This window comes from Suillus discolor, assembly GCF_016758755.1.
Source record: "Suillus discolor strain FC423 chromosome Unknown F5147scaffold_57, whole genome shotgun sequence".
Classification (NCBI taxonomy): Eukaryota; Fungi; Basidiomycota; class Agaricomycetes; order Boletales; family Suillaceae; genus Suillus; species Suillus discolor.
In genome coordinates, this window is record NW_024541304.1 from 140,911 (window position 1) to 158,978 (window position 18,068).

Below are 18,068 nucleotides of genomic sequence, written 5' to 3' on the forward strand. Positions count from 1 at the left end.
GAATTATCCGGACGAGCTCATGTTCTACTTGAAGTAAGAATGCAAGTCTAGGACTCTAGCAATCTGCTGGTTACCGTGTGCTAAGTTGTTCAACGTCTCCCGTGGTAATGACGATGGGCTAGGTTGCGCTAGGTGAGCCCATTTCGAACGTACTAAAAAAATGCATATTCCATGTGTTAGTAGGAATCACTTACATGGACGAATTGTAGCTCCGTGGCACCTCGTGGTACACCTGCTCCAAGCCTTGCTGTCATACTGCGGATTCCCCAAAATGAAAGCGCCCTGTTCGGAATTGTATGACATGAGTTTGTTCATAACCTCATACCTCTCTTGTCGGCTCTTGACGTACTGCTAGTCAAGAGGTTGACCAATTCCGCTAGTCGTCCACTTCATTGCCCTCAGCAATATAAAAGGGTGTTGTGTTGTGTCCACTTTCCTCATTACTTTCGCTTTTATCACCCGAAGGAAGCAATGTCGCATTACTCAAAGTCTCTCCTGTTGAGTTCACTGTTAGCGTTATCTACTCTTGTCTCAGGGTTGGGCAGATCCTGCTCAACACCGTTGGGTAGTGGAACAGCGGCTCCAAGTGATCCGTATTGGCTTCAGACTATCAAGCATCAAGGAACTTCAGCTTTCAACTCAGACCCAAGTTCATACCAGGTTTTCAGGAATGTCAAGGATTTTGGAGCCAAGGGCGATGGTATCACTGACGATACTGCAGCTATCAAGCATGTCATTTTTCTTTACCCAAAACATTAACTTACTCATATCCCAGTTCGGCCATGTCCTCCGGTGGACGTTGCGGCGGCGGATCTTGTGATTCTTCCACGTCAGTGCAGAACGTCACTGATTCTCTGCGAATACATTAACCGATTGTGGCATTCAGTGTTACTCCTGCCATCGTGTATTTCCCTACGGGGTAGGTCTGTTCGTTCATGTTACAAGATTGCCTGCTGACCATCGGCCAGGACTTACCTCGTCTCCTCCGCGATTGACACGTACTATTACACGCAGATTATTGGGGATGCAAAGAAACCTCCAACTCTCCTTGCCAGCTCGTCTTTCAATGGATTTGCAGTCATCGGTACCTGATCCACCATTCTCAATGTAGACGCCACCTTACGGAAATTTTACCCAGATGCTGATCCTTACATTCCCGATGGTTGGGGTGCTCAATGGTTCACTAACCAGAACAACTTGTGCGCTATTTTTTCTGCGAACGGTGTAGCATAGCTCATGGACGTCTAGCTATCGTTCCGTTCGCAACTTGATAATCGACCTTAGGCAAATCCCTGCATCAACTTCTGCAATTGGTTTGCACTGGCAGGTTTCGCAGGGCACTTCGCTCATCAATATCGTGGTCGAGATGTCGACCGCTTCTAATAACAAACACCAAGGTATGTTCATGGAGAATGGGAGGTGAGAGACTTGCTTTCTTATCTCAGATCTTAATTCTCAACCTATCACTATTAGTGGCGGTTTCATGGGAGGTGAGCATTTTGAATCTGTTTTGATACGAGAATAAGAAATTTGAATGGCAGACATGATATTCAACGGAGGTAAATCCATGTGATTGCTTTTGTTATTCTTTTTGTAACATTCCGCCAGGAAAGTACGGTATTCAAGTTGGTAACCAACAATTTACGGTTCGTAATCTGACCGTCAACAATGCCGCAACTGGTTTGTCCTCTCGTCTATCAATACGTCATGATACTCTAAATACTCATATCGATCAACAGCTGTCTCTGGCATCTGGAATTGGGGTAATGATCAGCTTATTGAAATCTATGCAGTTCTCATGTTCTTCCAGGATTCACGTTTCAAGGAGTCACGATCAACAATTGCGAAGTATGTGTTGAACTTGTAAATATTACCAGTGAGAATTGACAGGTGACAGATCGGCTTTGATTTGGCGACCGGTGGAACGTCAAAAAGCAATCAGGTTCGCCTTCGCGAGTGTTTGAATTTGCAAATAGCTAAATACTATCTAGACCGTCGGTTCAGAGGCTATCATCGATGCAGTTGTGACCAATACCTCCATTTTCGTTCGCTCTTCGGTAGCGAGTAATGGTCAACTAGCCGGCTCCCTCGTTCTCAACAACATCAAGCTGAGAAATGTTCCTACCGCAGTTGGTGTTGCAGGTGGAACCACAGTTCTTGCTGGTGGTACGACGACAATCGCTTCCTGGGTTCAAGGAAATGTGTATTCCGGAACCAGCGGGTCCAAGACATTTACACAGGGAAACATCGTCTCTGCAAATAAGCCCTCCGTACTTTTGGATAGCGCTGGACAAATCTTCGGAAAGGCTCATCCTCAGTACGAGAACTATGCTGTCAGTCAATTCATCAGCGTCAAGAGTCAGGGTGCAAAAGGCGACGGCCACACAGATGACACTACTGCTATTCAAAATACCCTTGATGAGGTGTGGTTTGTTACTTTGCCCTGTTGAAATCAAGTTGACAACTCTTATCAGTACGCTGGATGCAAGATCATCTTCTTCGATGCCGGAACGTATTATGTGACCGATACCATCACCATCCCCGCTGGAGCTCAGATCGTCGGCGAAGCCTGGTCAGTCATCATGGCTGGTGGGAGTGCTTTCAACGATCAGAACAACCCACGTGTGGTTATTCGAGCAGGCGCAGCAAATTCTCGAGGTGTCCTGGAGATAAGCGATATGGTCTTCACCACCGCAGGCCCTAGTACGTGTGGAAATAGTCTGCCTTGTTTCTGAACCTGATCTCTCACAGCTTCCGGTGCCATCATGATCGAGTGGAACGTGCATGATCCATCTGGTCAGCAAGCAGCGGCAGGAATGTGGGACAGCCATATTAGGTTGGTTTTGGTTCTCTCGTGGATTCGGGATGCGCTAACGATAATGGTATAGGTTGGGTGGAGGTAAATCTTTCGAGATTTGTTAATGGAGAAACGTTCTAACCTTTCCTTGTTAGCTGCCGGAACAAACATGCAGTATTCACAATGTCCCTCAGACTCTGTCAATAGCGCCTGTCAAGCTGCTTTCCTTGGGATACATTTGACTTCTGGATCGAGTGCATACCTTGAAGTACGAGGATTAGAAGCCCAAAAAACTTCTCTAATTTGATATTTTCGCATAGGGCACATGGGTCTGGACCGCCGACCACGACCTTGACGATTCCAACTCCTCTAAAATCTCGATCTTTACTGGTCGCGGGATTCTTTCCGAGTCTCATGGCCCAGTATGGCTTATTGGTACATGTGCGTGGCTTTTGTGACTCTCGTGACCTCACCCTGACAACTTGACCTAGGTTGTGAGTGATCATCAAACTGGGACATTGTCGCAATGCTTATCAAATCAGCTGAACACGCTGTGCTGTACCAGTATAGCCTGGTGAACGCTCAGAACCACTATATTGGCTTTGCCCAGACTGAAACGGTATGAACTGATCTTCCTATCAGGTTCATTCTATCTGATGCCGCTCAAGCCATATTACCAACCCTCTCCGGCCGCTCCAGCACCTTATAGCACTGCCTCAGCCTACAATGACCCTACCTTTTCGAGTTCGATCGACATGGCCTGGGGAATGTACATTCAGTCTTCGAGCGACATCATCATATTTGGTATTTACTCTAACTTTGTCTGTTCTTGCACGCCATTAATAATTACATGTACAGGAGCGGGCTTCTATAGTTTCTTCCGGGTGAGTGGACTGCGCCATCCGATCTTTTGTTGCTTATCCGAATCGATTATTCGTTCAGAACTATAGCCAGGACTGTTTGACCACTAACACTTGCCAACCACAAATTTTCAACGTCGATTCCGCGTCAAGCGTCACTGCATACAGTGTGTCAACCATAGGTACTACATACCAGCTCAGCGTGTCACAGGAGGGGGTCATCCACTCCAGCGATAATGTCGATGGGTTCCAAGAGACTTTCACAGCTTGGAGCAAGTAGGAAGGACTAATTGAATCCTGCAGTGCTAAATTTGAATACATCATACGAGAAGTCTGTGGTTCCAGTAATACAAGTCCCTGCGCGAGAGAATACGAATTCATGACTACGAAAAAATTGAGTAGACAGTGGGGATCATAAAGTAAGGTAAACAAGTTCTGGGAAATTGGCTAGTTGAGAGTAAGAATTTGCGTGCGCTCCTCTCGTGTGGCATACAACAGCAAATAAGGGAATCCTTCAGCTTTTCGCTTAGCAGCTGCTTCACGAATTTGCTGAGCATACGTCATGTAAATAGTAGGCATGGACGCTGTAATTCCCTTCCAGGTCTCTTCATCGGTGATCCAGGAGGCATTCTTCACCAGGGTATCAAAGACCGCATTTGGAACATCAACAGCAAGCATCGGCAATCCATTTTGCACTGCCGTTTTAAGATGTTCGGCCCTTTCGTACGCTAAACAAAGGTCAGTCGACTTGAAATTACATCTGTAATTGGCATTACCTCGATCGAGAAGGATTTGTTTGACATGCTTTTTCTGCTTCTTCGTATCGACGGGTAGAATGAGTTGTACTTCAGGGGCAGATGCGTCCTTGGATGGTGCAGGAATCGTAAGAGTGTCAGGGTAGGCAGATGAGCCTGAGGTAGCCAAATCTACGCGTTTCTGCTCAGCAATCTGGTGTTGAAGCCAGCCGACAAGATCTTGGCGTGAAACTGCCTTTCGATCAGCCCCGAAAGATGAAAAAGTTCAAAAAATCCAAACCTTCATAAATTGTGCCCTTCAGGATGCTTTTCACTTTGAAAGCGGGCTGCTCGCGGCGTACAGTGCGGGGTCGAGGATAAATGGCAAATCTTATGCCAGACATCAGTGTAGATATTTAGGTAATTCTGGCTTGAACTTACAATATTCCTTCGCGTGAGCATGAGTCGACGTGACTTTCATGTTCATAATCCAGGAGATTGGCATCATACATGATATCGGCGCTGATGTTATTTTGCCACAGTAAAGAAGCAACCTCCAAACGGTCCTGCAAGTAGCCTGTCTGATATGAAAGGACGTAAACGTCGCATCTCCGAGGGCTCCAGAAACCGAATGACCGCTGTTCCTTAATGAGTGCTTTGACAGAGGTGCTCTGGAAGGCCGCTAAGGCCATCGCGATCTTCTCGAGAGCGATTTGTACAGCGAATGCACAGATAGGATCCGTCCTAGGTTTCGGATTGGAATACTGAGCGATGAGATTGTCGTATCTGTTATAGATGTCAAGTAACATCAATTTCAACCTTGGATTTCATACCGTCCAGCTGCAGCGAGAACATCCAGTCGCCTAGTTCGTCTGACCACTTCTATACGCACTCCTTCCTTGAAATGCATGTGATGTGCGCCCCACATCAACGGATGGAAGAAAACGGGAGCCGAAAAGCCCGCGGCTGTGGCAAATTGAATCGTTTGCTTGATTTCCTCTACAGCGGGCTTCATGACCGTAACAAGGGTGGGCGAAACCTTCTCAAGTTTAGATAGGAGAGTGTCGATGTCCTCATCTATTCCTGCAATTAGCTCATGCACATTGACGCTAGTTTTCAAATCACCTATTTCAGCAAGGGCTTCTAATTCATCCGTCGTACTCCTCAATAGACCTTTCTTCAACAGAGAGACACGCTTTTGTGGAGCAGTAGACTTTGACTGATTGATGATTTCTATCACCGAAGAACGGAGCTCCTCCGGAATACGGTTCAAAGCAAGATCTGCGACTAGTTCTATGTCAGTGAAAGTCGGGAAAACACAAAAAGCTTCGTACTCTTAGAATGAGATATATGGATCTCGTAGTTCTGAGCAAGGTTTGGGAAACTGTTCAAGCAATTACTGAGAAGAATGAGGAACTCGGCTCCAGCGGCCATCAGCCCATGCTTGGTATCGGGAGTGATGATGTCAAGAACCGCTGCTTTTGTAGCCTTTGGATGTCCTGGGGCGGAGCTGTGGATAGAGCCCTCGTTAAAAACACGTTTTGAAGAAGCTTGGGGAGACTCACTTTGGCCGATAGATATCCGTGATATGAAATCGCTTGATTCTCCGCAGGCCGGCTCGTGCAGCCAACCGCGCGAAAGGTACTAGCGCGTTGTTTGGCAAGCAAACCATTTCTCCGTGACGATCAATGAGGCTAGCATGATTCTGGCTCTCTTCGGGATTGGATAATGGCAGTAAAAGCGGAGGTTCCATGTCAACTGCGCCATGAAGTCGGAAGATGGCTGCAATTCGGTCCTCAACGATGTCGTTCAGGTACGCGTGCTCGGGAATTTCAGCTTCGATATCGTACAAATAGCTTCGAGCCTGATTTACAGGCTGGTTAAACAAGGCAGACAATACGCCCTGGTGGTACGGAGAGTCCGGTTTAGCTGCCATTTGCGCATAAGCATAATTGATCTTCGTACGGATATATACATACTCATCATCCGCAGAGCTCCTTTGAAGTATTCATCCTCTACTCTGGGAGGGAGAAGAGAGCTCTGTGAGAGCTCCAGTGCAGTTGGGCGCTCGGCAGGGTCATGGCGAAGGAGCGCAGAAATAACTACAATGATTCAGCGCATTAGACTACTGTTAATCAATTTGAACCAACTTTGTTTTTGGCTAGAACGGTGAGGCTCCCAATCTCGAGGAAAGTATACCTCCTGCTTCCTTAGATCTTCGAGCACAGCTATACGCTCAGCCCCTGTGGAAAAAAGAAAGTTCATCTCGAAGAAAACAATCTAAGGGGAATCAGGCTATGTTCGATGGGTTTCTCAAAGCTTGCTCACCCCCAAACTGTACATGTCGGCTTTGTTGTGATTGCGAGGTCCTCGTTTCCTAGACTGGACTTCGGGAGCGATGTACAACTTAGTTCCGACCTCTGTTCAGCGTCAGCGATAACCATTGTTGAACGATTTGAGACAAACCGAGTGTTAGTTCAGAGTCTGAATGGACGACAGATGGTGATAGATCTGAGGGGTCAACAGCAGCTAAGCTCGACGTGGCCAAACCAAAGTCTCCGACTGGTCACGACGTCAAATACAGCACTCAAGAACACATATTAAGTACTTGCCTTTGCAGTCCCCTTTCCCATCTGAGTGAAGGGTGAGCGTATTGGAACATATAGTAAGAGTAGTGCATACCAATGAAGATATTCGTGAGTTTGATATCTCGGTGAAGCTGGCGTGACGTGAGAACAAACAGAAAATCGAGTGAGACTCCACATACGATACCCATGCTACCCATGTGCACTAAGGCATCGAGGATTTGATAAAACAACCGCCAAGCCTCTTCTTCAGACAAACCCTCTGCCACTCGCTAGACGATGATTATTCAATCGATTCATGTAAAATATGGGTAACGAATGTCGCACCTCTTTCAGAGTCTGACGCTCAACAAATTCCTGATTGAAGAAATGGAATCAGCGAAGACGCTCATGGTGTACAGATCTTACCATCTGTATGTACAACGTTCGGGGCTGGATAGGATCTTTCGGAGTATCTTCGTCTGTGGTGTACTCCGAAGAAAAGAGATTTCGGAAATCTCCATCGCTGTCATCGTCCTCTTCATCTTCTTCGTGGTTATCATTCTTGATCTCGGGTCGTGTGAAATGAATGCTCGGAAAAGACGTTTTATTGGAGCCATAATCGTCCAACTCTTCCAATTTTACCTTGAATGGATCGGATGTCTCGCTCTCGTATGCTTTGGGCACGGATGTCATGGCACCCTGAGTCCATGAATCAGATCCAGTGTCAGAATTTGAAGACATCCTGCTTGAATTTGACTCGTTGAATTCAACCCACGTCGTGTAATATCGGACGATGAAACGATGCGACAGTCGACTTAAAGCGTTCACTTCGCGGAACAGCTTGTTGTCGTCCTTATCTGATCGTAAGCGAATCTTTTTGACTATACGTCGGCGCAAAGTCTATCAGATATTCGCTTCTTGAATTTGAAACCACATACCTGCATAGATGCGATTATCAATCTTGTTTCGAGCTTTGACCACAGATCCAAAGGCACCCCTGCCCTAGATACTAGCGTAAGCAAGAGAACAGGAGATCATATACATCAAAATACCAAGAGTTCGAGCTCCTCCCAATCCTCCTTCCAACGACTGGCCGGAGCAGTGCGCTGAGGAACTCGGAAGTAGTCATTCTCTGGAGAACCAAAGTATCCATTGGGTCTCGGAGTCCTGAGATCTGGAGAAATAGGTTAGATGAAAGACACGGAAATGAACTATCAGTGTTACCGTTGCTAACAACTGGAATTGTTGTGGGAATTCCAATTCGTCGTGGGCATTGGAGAGGCGCTGCTGATGCCAGTTCCGCTAAAAGGCTCAAGCAAGAAACTTTCTTCGCATGCATCAACATATTCAGTGCACATGTTCGGAGAGTATGAGAAAGAGCCGCTGAAAAGCGAAATAAGCTCTAGCACAACAAAGTGTGACAGGACATGGATTACCAGCTTGCACAGCTTCATTAGGATCACTAAACTGCCTCATGACGTCTCTTCCATTGACCATTTGCATGAAGATTACTCCAACGCTGTGTATATCGCGTCCCCGAGTGTATGATAGAACAGACTCGAGGACATCTTTGGATAACCTGCAATGGTCGTTCAGATGATGAACTAATGTACTATCCCCACATCACTTACCAAGGTGTAGGACGTATATACTCTTCCTCGTTCACGTTTGATATGCCGTTTCCAAACGGATTAGACTTGTGGTAGTCCTTCAAGCGTGCATGAAACCCAACTTTCCCTATCCTGACCATCTTGGCGTGGGTTCTATTCTCTCTCGTAGCAAGATAAATGCAAGAAATGTCAAGACCTAGAATGATATGAGTTGTTGTGTAGGTCAAGACACGGGTCGTACCTCTGTGAATTATATCTGCTGAATGGACCGCGTTCAGGGCAGACAGAATCTGACCAAGATATTCCTAGAAGAAGAGTCAAAGCATTTCAATGCTGCGATAATGTTTAAGAGACTCCACGACAAACCGATGCTCGATCTTCTCGAAGACGTTCACAATCCTCAAGAACGTCTTGCAATGTTAACGCAGGTCTTTGTTCGGAGAGAATGGTCAAGCGCGGTGGAGCGGCAGAGTAAGGAAAGTGCAGTTTGACAGCAAGAGTACTTAGAAGGTTTGGGTGTTGGATATTGATCAGCTTCTGGATCTCAGCTTCTGCTGCGAGTAACTTTTTCTTTCCTAGAAAAAATAAGCCAGCTGCCTTGGAATGAGGCGCGTCTATCTGACCTTGAGTAGTTGTGTAGTAGTCCGAGTTAAAGCTGATCGTGTGAACCTCGAGCGGCAGTGTTGCATTCACGTCGTCACACAACGGATCTGCAATGTATGTGATACCAAGACACTCTTCCTCGACGAGGTAAATATCCTAGACAATACAAATGTAAAATTAAACTGACCTTTTCGCGGATGAAACATCTTGACTGCATTAAAACGTACTCCCCTGAATTCGATTTCGTTTGGAAACGACTCTGTGAGGGTGTCTCCTGATGAGGGAACTTCAGTAGCATCAGACTGCGCCCTTCGCCGAGCTGCCTTATACTGCATCTCCTTGGCAAGCATATGTCTCTGCGCATCGGCCTGAATCTGTTCTTGAAGTTCTTCAGCACGTTGAGCTGCTAACTCGAACTCCCTTTCGGCCTCTTCCTCCTCTCGTCGCTTTCGTTCCTGATTCGGATCTCAATACATTTCAGTAAGACAATCATGGGGATTGTACCTTTTCTTCTTCCAAGGCACGCTTCGTCATCTCAGTGGCAAGAGAGCCGGAGGATTCAATGGCGGGATGGACATGATCAGCTAGCCACTCTTGAGCCGACGTGATGATCTGGTCGCACGCCATAAGTGGCACGAACATAGCTTGGACAGTGGATATATGCGCACCTGAAAGACCATTTCAGATCCCCGGAGCATCTGAGCCTCAGAATGGATAGCCTTCTGAAGAGTTATCTCATGATCATGGTTGATACCGCGAGGCTTCTGTATAGTGAATACTGGAGTGGCAAGGGTGGGATATGTTTTAGGTAGTCTGACAAGACGTTTGTTAGAACAGATATATATGAGCACTGTGATTGTCTGACTTAATATGTAGGTGGAAGTAGACCTTGGAGGCATGGATTGGATCGGGGTGGGTGACTTTGATGATGAATTCGGGCAATCTGGTGGCTCCCTAGACATGACATGCACATACACATTTACGAACTAGCTCAATAAGACGGACAGACAGACCTTCCAAGCCTTGGGCGGTGGGGGCTCAAAGAAATCTGTATCATAAATGGATTTTAACGCTGTAATTTCGAGTTGTTGGAGTTCTTCAGTTGTTTCCATTGTGATCAATATGGATGAAAGGCAAGAACGCGTGGCGCGTGGGTAATGCTAGATGTGTATGAGGGTCCTGTGGACCTCAGCACTCAAGCAATCATGACCAAAACTCTGTGCTGAAAAGGCGTGGTGATAAAAGCGGTCTAAAAACAGAAATTGATTGATGTAATTTGGCTCATGGCCGACTCATGTAGAGTCACTTACGTATAAGGCTGTTTGGCCTTGTCTGTCAACGGCTTCTAATCCTAATAGGCGTCAACAAACATCTACCTAGGCCACGGTTCTAAAATCAGCACGATCTTTTGCAACTTGACATTTTGAGAACCAATCCAAGCTGGCAACATACGCAAATCTAGATGTTCAGACATCGGAATTTGAAGAGGGCGTACAATCATGCGATCATGTCATGTCGTCCGACCTCTTCAAACTCCGAAGGTACTAACCGTAATCAACGACTCAGATAGCAACGACGCGAATGCGCCGAACAAGTGGTTTGTTCTTGGTGCGCAAGTGTGTCATCTTGTTTGCTGCTGTGGGCTTGAATACATGATACGAGCATAAAGGTGAGTCTTGTCTGTATACATAGAGGTACCGTTAACGTACAGACCAAAACTCTCCGACCATCTCTGTTCTTCAAAAGGCATATACCTAAAATCATCCGGCGCCCATCATTCTGCAAACATGAAAGTCATATCTTTCACTTGTCTCAGTTTAACTGGCCATTTTCTCCAGGACATCCGAGAAGTGCATCCAGGAATGAGCTGGAACTAGCTATCCCAGGCGAGGGACAATCAAGAGACCCTCGCATAGACTCGCCTCGTGCAAATCAATAATTTACAAGGACTGATACATTTAAACTACAGTTACTGGTGTTAATGCTTCCACAAGTGCATACTCCCGTACCTTCAGACGGTTAGATGGACACGTTCAGTATGTTCACGTTAGATGACGATTTACCTTTTAGACATCGCATTACCTTCTTGTTCTTATCACCATCGACACCACATGCAGCGCACTCATCTTCGAAATTCTTGCTTCTTGACCATACGAGCCCTCCGCTAACTTCTTCGCCGGTTCATTACCTAAGCTCCCTTTATCTTTCGTATATAGCTCGTATCGGTCTGTAGCACACCTCAGTAAATATTGTTCTACGCATACTGAGGTGTGTATATGTCTTCTCACTCGTATCGCACTCGCGCTCATGTACCCTAGCCTCCCTCCCCGCTAGTTCTCCTAGCGCGTATACGGTCTAGATCAACAACAGCCCAGAAAATGGGGCGTGAAACCGACAACTAAGGCGTGAATTCTTGCTATTACATAGAACGCACGCATAAGTTGTCGGTAATTCGAACTGCTCGTCTCACAGTGCTAAAACCTTTTAGCCTGCCCACCGCCCGTGCTTCACATGCATCTACTAGTATTGATCGTGTGGAAACTTTCGTCTCTCCCCGCTAGTTCTCCTAGCGCATATACGGTATAGATCAACAACAGCCCAGAAAATGCGGCGTGAGACCGACAACTTATAAGTGCGTTCTGTAACAATATTACTTAGAACGCACGGATAAGTTGTCGGTAATTCGAGCTGCTCGTCTGTGCCAAAATCTTTTAACCTACCCACTGCCCGTGCTTCACATGCATCTACAGTATTGATCGTGTAGAAACTTTCATTCTCTTGTTCATCCATGACGCTACATACAACTTATCTCGGGCTCTTGTATAGAATGTATTACCATCCCTTTGCTTCATAGTCTGCCAGCGTGTCCTTCGTCATCTCTGCCAAAGTTCGGTACTTGAGCCCCAGGATTCGCGCAGCCTTCGTGGTGTCGTATTGAAGGAAGTGCACTGTGGAGGGGTGTCCAGTACCAGCACCAGGGTTACCCTTCGGCAGACCACCTGTTGCGAGTTTCGGTGGCGGCGAGATCGTATTAGCAACGTCAACTACAAGATATCATGTGAGTGATAAAGCAACAGCAACGGAGAGCACCTACTGAAATCCTGCCATTTCCAAAGTCCTGGAGAAAGGTAAGTGCTCGATCATTGCTGGATGGACGGAGCTATCGTACCTGCACTAACGATAATTCGTTCGCCACCTGCAGCTTCCTTCTCGAGCGAGATGACATGCGCTTCCGCAAGGTCACGCACATCGATCCAGGTTGTACCGAAGGAAGCAAGGAACTCGTTTGTTGCTCCGCTGGAGTTTGGATGGGCGACATAGTTGTAGAACAATTTTGAGGACGTGCTCAATCCGGATGGTGTTGTGGCTTCATTGATAGCGGGCTATTATGAAAATAGGTTAACTATGGGAAAGCCAACGAGAAACATGATATACCCCAAAGACCTATCATTGAGAAATGGGTGAGCTCATCCCGATTAAACTTCCTGAGATTGAAAAAACTCACATAAGGTGGGTTAAGGACAGTGAGATCCCAGCCGACACTGGCTTTATGTTTGTTCCAGAACTCCCAGGCCGCTGTAAGAATATGAGAATCGCCAGCCCACGATGAGTATGCTGGTTGTCCCGTACCTTTCTCAGCGAGAGTCTTCGAAGCACGATACTTCATCATATTAGGCGCTTCGCGACCTTTTTCCCTCAGAATTTCCAGACATTGCTCATTCCAGTTCAGTTCGGAGAAAGTGAATGGCGTTGTCGTGTCACGCAGAACCGCAGCGCCCGATGAAGTGATCACGATACGCTTGACGGATTGGCTGACGCGATATCAATCAACAGTGCACATCTTCAGACGACCAGGAAGCACCTACCCATACTTGAGAGCGCTCTTCAGCATTCCAACTGTACCATTAACTGCGGGAATGATAAGTTCTGAAAACAGATGAATAAAAATCAGGGCATTAATTCGTGACAATGTACCATCCGGGTCATCTGCATTCATGTGAAAAGGGGAGGCTGTATGCTCAATAGCATCAACACCTTTAACTGCCTCGTCAAAGGCTCCTTCCTATTTGAAATACATCACCGTAAGGTCCCGCGCGATTACTTTCTTGAGTATGAGCACCTTTGTGATATCTTCAACAACGACGACCTCATGCTTATCACCATACGAGCTGAACAGTTGCCTGAGGTGTACTGCCTTTTCCTCAGACCGGACTGTTCCACGGACAGAGTACCCTTTCTCGAGAAGGGTGCGGACAACCCAAACCGCGATATAGCCGTTCGCACCAGAGACGAGAACCTTGCATGGAAGTTGTACAGTTGGCATGATGAAGTGTTTGGGGGAGGGGAAAAGATAAGCTTGCTTATGACTGCACTATCCTTATTAATATCTGTCGGAAGTTTAACGGAAGTCGAGTTCCCGGATAATCGATAACCTTTCATGTGACGCTTGGTCATCCGACTCGGATTAATCAGATTTCTAGTGCATTTAACGTGCAAATCAACATTAATTTTGACGATGGCTCCCAGCTGGCCGCGTCCCGCACTCCAGGTGCGTGCATGAGTTACAGTTTTCTCAGCACGCACATGCAAACAGGTTGGGTGACGAGCGGAGGAGGGTGTCGAAGGAACTTCGAGTGTGGAGGGAAGACGCAATTCGGATGAGTAAGCGCAAGCTAGGAAAAATCCGAGTCAACACCTCAAAACAGACATTATGTACCAAATATTGTCGTACCACACTACTTAAGTATTTCCCCTTTTCTCGCAGAGTCACTACCCCACAGGGCAGCCCATAGTAGAGTTGCCATGGAGTACCGCGTCGTGACGGTTCGCTTTGTTTGTTGCTGTATATAAATATAGAATCTCTCTCTCAGCACATGCGGCGGCCCCGATCAAGTTCGTCGCAGTAAATAGGTCAAATTTTAAATTTTAAACTTGACCGTGGCATGTTTGACCATCAGACGGGCCGACCTAACCGAGTCCCTTGGTAGCTCGACCTTTCTGTGTTGTGGCTCAGTTTATTTACAGGTACGTTACCCTTTACAACGGAAGAGAACCTTTCAATTGGGCTTCGTTCGTCAACCTTAATGTCGTATAGCTTTGGCTTGGTGAGCTAAATTTGACCTATCTCGAGTTGTTTGATGGTTACGAAATGCACACCATCGACTCCGACGATAGCAAGGCGGTTCAAATGGACAGACAGAGCGACGAGCTAACAGTACGCGGTCCCGTGAATTTCGTCACGATGCGGTAGGAACGTCTTGCAGCTTTTGTCGTTCGTAACACATCGGGGACTAGAGCGATGGAGCACAACCCGTGTGGCTTAGTCTGCCAGCACTCTCGTTCTTGAACCAATATTCTTTCGCTTGCGACTTTGTTCAGTGCTCTGTTGCATACATGTTCCAGCCATGCATATGATTATAGTCTATCTTACTCGTATTGAAAAATTGATGTTATCACAGAGGATCCGGCATGGTACAGTGTAATTGTGTCTATCACATACATCATGGGGGCAGCAAGCGTAGTTTGCAAGTAGCACCACTCACCCAATGATATGCTGCGACTACACTTAATAGCTCAGAACTGCGACGATGCAGGAGTAAATCAGATTCATTCAGCGAGACAGTGTGTGGCACTAGTACAGTACAGAATAACAAAGTATTGTGCAGAAATAAGTAAGCAACAGCAGAGTGTAGTGATGCGGAAGTCCGGTTCAGAACTTCGGTTCGAACCTGAACCCTTCCGAACTGGACCGTCGGTCCGGTCCGACGTTTGACATGCTCTCAGGACCGAACGCATCATTACGTTCGGCGTTCGGCTGATGCCTGAAAGTTCCAAACCCGTCCAAACCCGTTCAGATGTGTTCGAACCGTTCCTACATCTGTATATGATCCACTCGATGTGCTCAGGCTTATTACTATCCATCTATCCTAATATTTTCTCTGATCGTCTGGCAACAAACTCAATATGGCCATTGTCAGTCCTGGGAACATTGAATGACCAAGAATGGCTCTTTAGGACCAAAACACTCAACACATGTCTATTAGTGATGTCTGACTTCGTCGGTAATCTACTTGATGTTTTGGTAAGCTCACTGTCCATCATTATTCAGATTATAATCTAATTTATGTCCAGAACCCATCTTCGGGATGCTCATTCAGGTACTTAATTACATGGCAACAATATGTTCAAGGTGCATCATATCTGGCTATTCAAGGTTCTTCAACACCGTCAGAACGAGCCTTCTCAAGCGGTGGTATCACGGACCACAGTCGACGCAATCGACTCACACCCGATGTCTTCGAGGCCTTACAATTGTTGAAAAGTACTTATCAAAACGGGCATGTTCAGGCTGCAGCAGACGCAGCGGCTCATGTAGAGCCTCTAGCTACTGTGACTGCTGATGATCTTGATCTAACTACTACAGATGCATAGTCTTTGTTGATTACCTCGCCATGTAATATATACAATTGACCTACTGTTACTATTGCAAAGTCCTAACCTGGTGTTCAACGTTCAAACATGAACCGGACCTGAACTGGACGTCCCGAACGCGTTCGAGAATGTCCAGTTCAGCGTTCAGCTTAGCAGCTGAACCAAATGTGCGGTCGCATTCAGCGTTCACAAAATTTTCTCTTGAACCGGACTGAACTGGACTTCTGCATCACTAGCAGAGTGAGGGGATGAAAACAACTAACAGATACAGCAAATAGCATAATATAGCGAATCAAGTCTCCAACTACACACCTATGTGAACAAATACAATCCACTGTTCCAATGGAATATCACCGCGCTGCAATTTCTTCAAAGCCTTGTGCAACGCCATTGCAGCGCGTGTGCAGTCCAATCTCCCCGAATCATTGATCAGGTTCTCGTAAAAACCAGACACAACCTCCTGCGCAACCTCATCCTTGACAGACCACATGGAACCGATCACACTATGAAATCCGGAGAATTGCATTGCGGCAGCGAGGTGGATCAATTCATTGGATTTGGGACTCTTCTCATCGCCCACGGTAGTGTGGCAAGCCGATAGGAACACAAACTGCAGGTTTTTCCAGTTGGATCGGATGATGTCCTTGATCATCAACGGCCCATCATGCATCATGAAGGAAGATTCAAATGGTGGTCATCGATTAGGCATTCCATGGCAGGCCAGGTGAAGCCACTGGTGATGGTTCAGCGCATCCAATGCACCCCTGACTGTTGCGTCGCCACCCTTGGCAGCACTTTGAAGATGTTCCCATGTACTGTCAGACCCTATTATTATGTAGCAAATATATAGTCTGAGAGACCCCCTCCTCCAGGAGGCTTCTCCCTAGTTTTCCAAGGATGTGGCCATCCCCTCGAGAGCATGTAACCAGAGCCTCATCACAGAGGGTGACCCCGGTATGTTCCCTGGAGAGCCTCAACATAGTAGCAGCCTCTCCAGATGCTCACTGTGTGCCTCCCCGTGTCAGCATCTCCGCGATGTTGGTGAGTGTGTTCTGGAGCCTCTCGCATCTATATGTTTTCCATACTTCCATATTCCACTTTGAATATTTTATTTTATTTTCTTATTGCACAAAAGTCATTCAGACACAACGACAAGAAAGTTAGATGCAGAGGCTCAAAATTTCAGTACATGGTGATCTCTACATATCATAAGAACGGAGCGAATTCCGATTGGTGTCGACATCATGTGCGCACACCACTTGAGCTTGATCCATATTGATTACAAGTGTTCCGATCACCTTTGGATGTTCCCTATATTCCATCACAGTAATAGGTGCCTGTACACTACGTTAGCCGCCATCTTATCCTCGTCATTCTCTATTGAAAACAGTGCTCAAATGTCACGACGACATCGCACTCTCAAAAGTGCCGTGTATAGCTGTCCGTGTGCGAAGGAATCTGTGCAAAGGTCCAGCACGGCTTTCTGCAATGCAAGTCCTTGACAACCATTGAACATGGTCGCATATGCCGGTCTGAGAGGAAGCTGTTTGCGGTTGACTGTCCAGGTGCATCACAGGGGTTTGAAAGAGAACATGAGGTGAGGCAGGCAATGGGTCTCTCCAATCTGAGGGATCTTGACCTCGACGGATCTGTGATGAAGCGCAGTGATGTGTGCGCATGCGTTTCGCACCAATACATTTTTGACTGACATGTTTTGTTGTATCGTGCATACCGCATCCACCTTGAGATCAAGGCTATGGGGAGACATGTTGGTGTGATTCAACATTGCAAGGTATTCAGGAGTCTGTTCTGGTGCGTCTGGAGGTGCTCAGTGCCAGGGAGCCACTTGGGGACCTTGGCTAGTGCCACTAAAATGGTAAGGCCATCAGAAGCAAATATCAAAATGCTATAGCTTACAGTATGTGTGGAATCAACCATGAAGACACCGGGAGAGGTGGAATGGGAGAATTTGTTGAGAGCACAGTGTTACGCTGAGAAGACCTATCCTAGTTCGCACACGCCGACCGACGGTCAGCATAACAAAAGATTAAAGTCTTAACTAATCGTCGCCTATCTACGCGACGCACCCCAGATCAGACTGCACCTTGCCTCGACCAGCATTGTAGATAGGAAATGCCTTACATCAATGCTATCGCATCCTCCTCACGGACGACTCCCGAAGAAGAGCGCCGTACACTCGTAGTGTCCCCGAAGAAGGTGCTGATGAAGAAGACTGCCTTGGCCAGGCAAGAAAAGAATGAAGCCCGACCCTCATCCATGCACACGAAGATCGCTGCGGCCTCCCATCTCAACGGGAAAGAAATCCGCATCCGCCTTAATAGCAGGCGATGCTTCAACTGCAACATGACTGGCCACCGCGCCACTGACAATCTCTGCCGAGATAGGAGAAAGATTGTCGATGAAGACCCGATTAGGTCAATTAAGACCATCGGTAAGAAGAAAGA

At 46.8% G+C, this 18,068-nt stretch overlaps 6 protein-coding genes across 6 annotated transcripts; 3 read left to right on the forward strand and 3 right to left on the reverse strand.

Annotated features, from left to right (window-relative positions):
* Positions 1-69: 69 nt before the first annotated feature.
* Positions 70-3,937, forward strand: F5147DRAFT_754712 (glycoside hydrolase family 55 protein; the record flags this gene model as incomplete). The annotated part of the gene is made up of 23 exons (XM_041440300.1): positions 70-132; positions 210-509; positions 570-728; positions 776-829; positions 887-919; positions 969-1,084; positions 1,139-1,199; positions 1,249-1,419; positions 1,474-1,490; positions 1,542-1,559; positions 1,609-1,680; positions 1,740-1,763; positions 1,811-1,848; positions 1,898-1,942; positions 1,992-2,423; positions 2,475-2,703; positions 2,752-2,840; positions 2,973-3,065; positions 3,118-3,238; positions 3,340-3,416; positions 3,466-3,601; positions 3,656-3,681; positions 3,740-3,937. The coding sequence occupies exons 2-23, from the start codon at positions 472-474 to the stop codon at positions 3,935-3,937; spliced, it is 2,247 nt and encodes a 748-aa protein (XP_041289237.1). The 5' UTR covers positions 70-132; positions 210-471.
* F5147DRAFT_711910 (kinase-like domain-containing protein) lies at positions 3,934-10,411 on the reverse strand. The gene is made up of 30 exons (XM_041438335.1): positions 10,185-10,411; positions 10,037-10,125; positions 9,840-9,984; positions 9,676-9,783; positions 9,359-9,626; positions 9,192-9,305; positions 8,935-9,143; positions 8,810-8,873; positions 8,590-8,764; positions 8,395-8,537; positions 8,183-8,341; positions 8,011-8,132; positions 7,897-7,960; positions 7,385-7,839; positions 7,304-7,333; positions 7,159-7,248; positions 7,074-7,110; positions 7,004-7,024; positions 6,858-6,953; positions 6,720-6,811; positions 6,542-6,671; positions 6,371-6,493; positions 5,957-6,320; positions 5,726-5,901; positions 5,517-5,678; positions 5,225-5,468; positions 4,833-5,177; positions 4,693-4,781; positions 4,434-4,643; positions 3,934-4,385 (listed from the first exon to the last, which is right to left on the reverse strand). Exons 1-30 carry the CDS (start codon positions 10,281-10,283, stop codon positions 4,105-4,107), a joined length of 4,704 nt encoding a protein of 1,567 aa, XP_041289238.1. The 5' UTR covers positions 10,284-10,411; the 3' UTR covers positions 3,934-4,104.
* A 1,512-nt stretch (positions 10,412-11,923) lies between these two features.
* F5147DRAFT_711915 (uncharacterized protein) lies at positions 11,924-13,585 on the reverse strand. Its single transcript, XM_041438336.1, has 9 exons — positions 13,292-13,585; positions 13,147-13,234; positions 13,038-13,098; positions 12,802-12,983; positions 12,677-12,747; positions 12,607-12,615; positions 12,341-12,554; positions 12,266-12,289; positions 11,924-12,215 (listed from the first exon to the last, which is right to left on the reverse strand). The coding sequence occupies exons 1-9, from the start codon at positions 13,493-13,495 to the stop codon at positions 12,004-12,006; spliced, it is 1,065 nt and encodes a 354-aa protein (XP_041289239.1). The 5' UTR covers positions 13,496-13,585; the 3' UTR covers positions 11,924-12,003.
* F5147DRAFT_763049 (uncharacterized protein) lies at positions 13,586-14,478 on the forward strand. The gene is made up of 5 exons (XM_041440614.1): positions 13,586-13,720; positions 13,749-13,833; positions 14,043-14,082; positions 14,130-14,196; positions 14,267-14,478. Exons 1-5 carry the CDS (start codon positions 13,688-13,690, stop codon positions 14,420-14,422), a joined length of 381 nt encoding a protein of 126 aa, XP_041289240.1. The 5' UTR covers positions 13,586-13,687; the 3' UTR covers positions 14,423-14,478.
* An 891-nt stretch (positions 14,479-15,369) lies between these two features.
* Positions 15,370-15,603, forward strand: F5147DRAFT_582643 (uncharacterized protein; the record flags this gene model as incomplete). Its single annotated transcript, XM_041431671.1, has 1 exon — positions 15,370-15,603. A coding segment is annotated over one exon (234 nt), but the record flags the coding sequence as incomplete, so codon positions are not given.
* A 304-nt stretch (positions 15,604-15,907) lies between these two features.
* F5147DRAFT_582588 (CHAT domain-containing protein) lies at positions 15,908-16,294 on the reverse strand (the record flags this gene model as incomplete). The annotated part of the gene is made up of 1 exon (XM_041431664.1): positions 15,908-16,294. A coding segment is annotated over one exon (387 nt), but the record flags the coding sequence as incomplete, so codon positions are not given.
* Between the last annotated feature and the right edge of the window lie 1,774 nt (positions 16,295-18,068).

Coding starts and splice junctions, on each gene's coding strand:
- F5147DRAFT_711910 (XM_041438335.1), bottom strand. CDS start 10,283: ATGGAAACAACTGAAGAACTCCAACAACTCGAAATTACAGCGTTAAAA. Junction 7,111..7,158: donor ACATGGGTAGCATGGGTATC/GTATGTGGAGTC, acceptor ACGTCACGCCAG/CTTCACCGAGATATCAAACT. Junction 5,178..5,224: donor GTTCTCGCTGCAGCTGGACG/GTATGAAATCCA, acceptor CATCTATAACAG/ATACGACAATCTCATCGCTC.
- F5147DRAFT_763049 (XM_041440614.1), top strand. CDS start 13,688: ATGGCTCCCAGCTGGCCGCGTCCCGCACTCCAG. Junction 13,721..13,748: donor GGCCGCGTCCCGCACTCCAG/GTGCGTGCATGA, acceptor CAGTTTTCTCAG/CACGCACATGCAAACAGGTT. Junction 14,083..14,129: donor AAGTTCGTCGCAGTAAATAG/GTCAAATTTTAA, acceptor TTTGACCATCAG/ACGGGCCGACCTAACCGAGT.
- F5147DRAFT_711915 (XM_041438336.1), bottom strand. CDS start 13,495: ATGCCAACTGTACAACTTCCATGCAAGGTTCTCGTCTCTGGTGCGAAC. Junction 12,984..13,037: donor AAGAGCGCTCTCAAGTATGG/GTAGGTGCTTCC, acceptor ATATCGCGTCAG/CCAATCCGTCAAGCGTATCG. Junction 12,748..12,801: donor GAAGACTCTCGCTGAGAAAG/GTACGGGACAAC, acceptor ATATTCTTACAG/CGGCCTGGGAGTTCTGGAAC.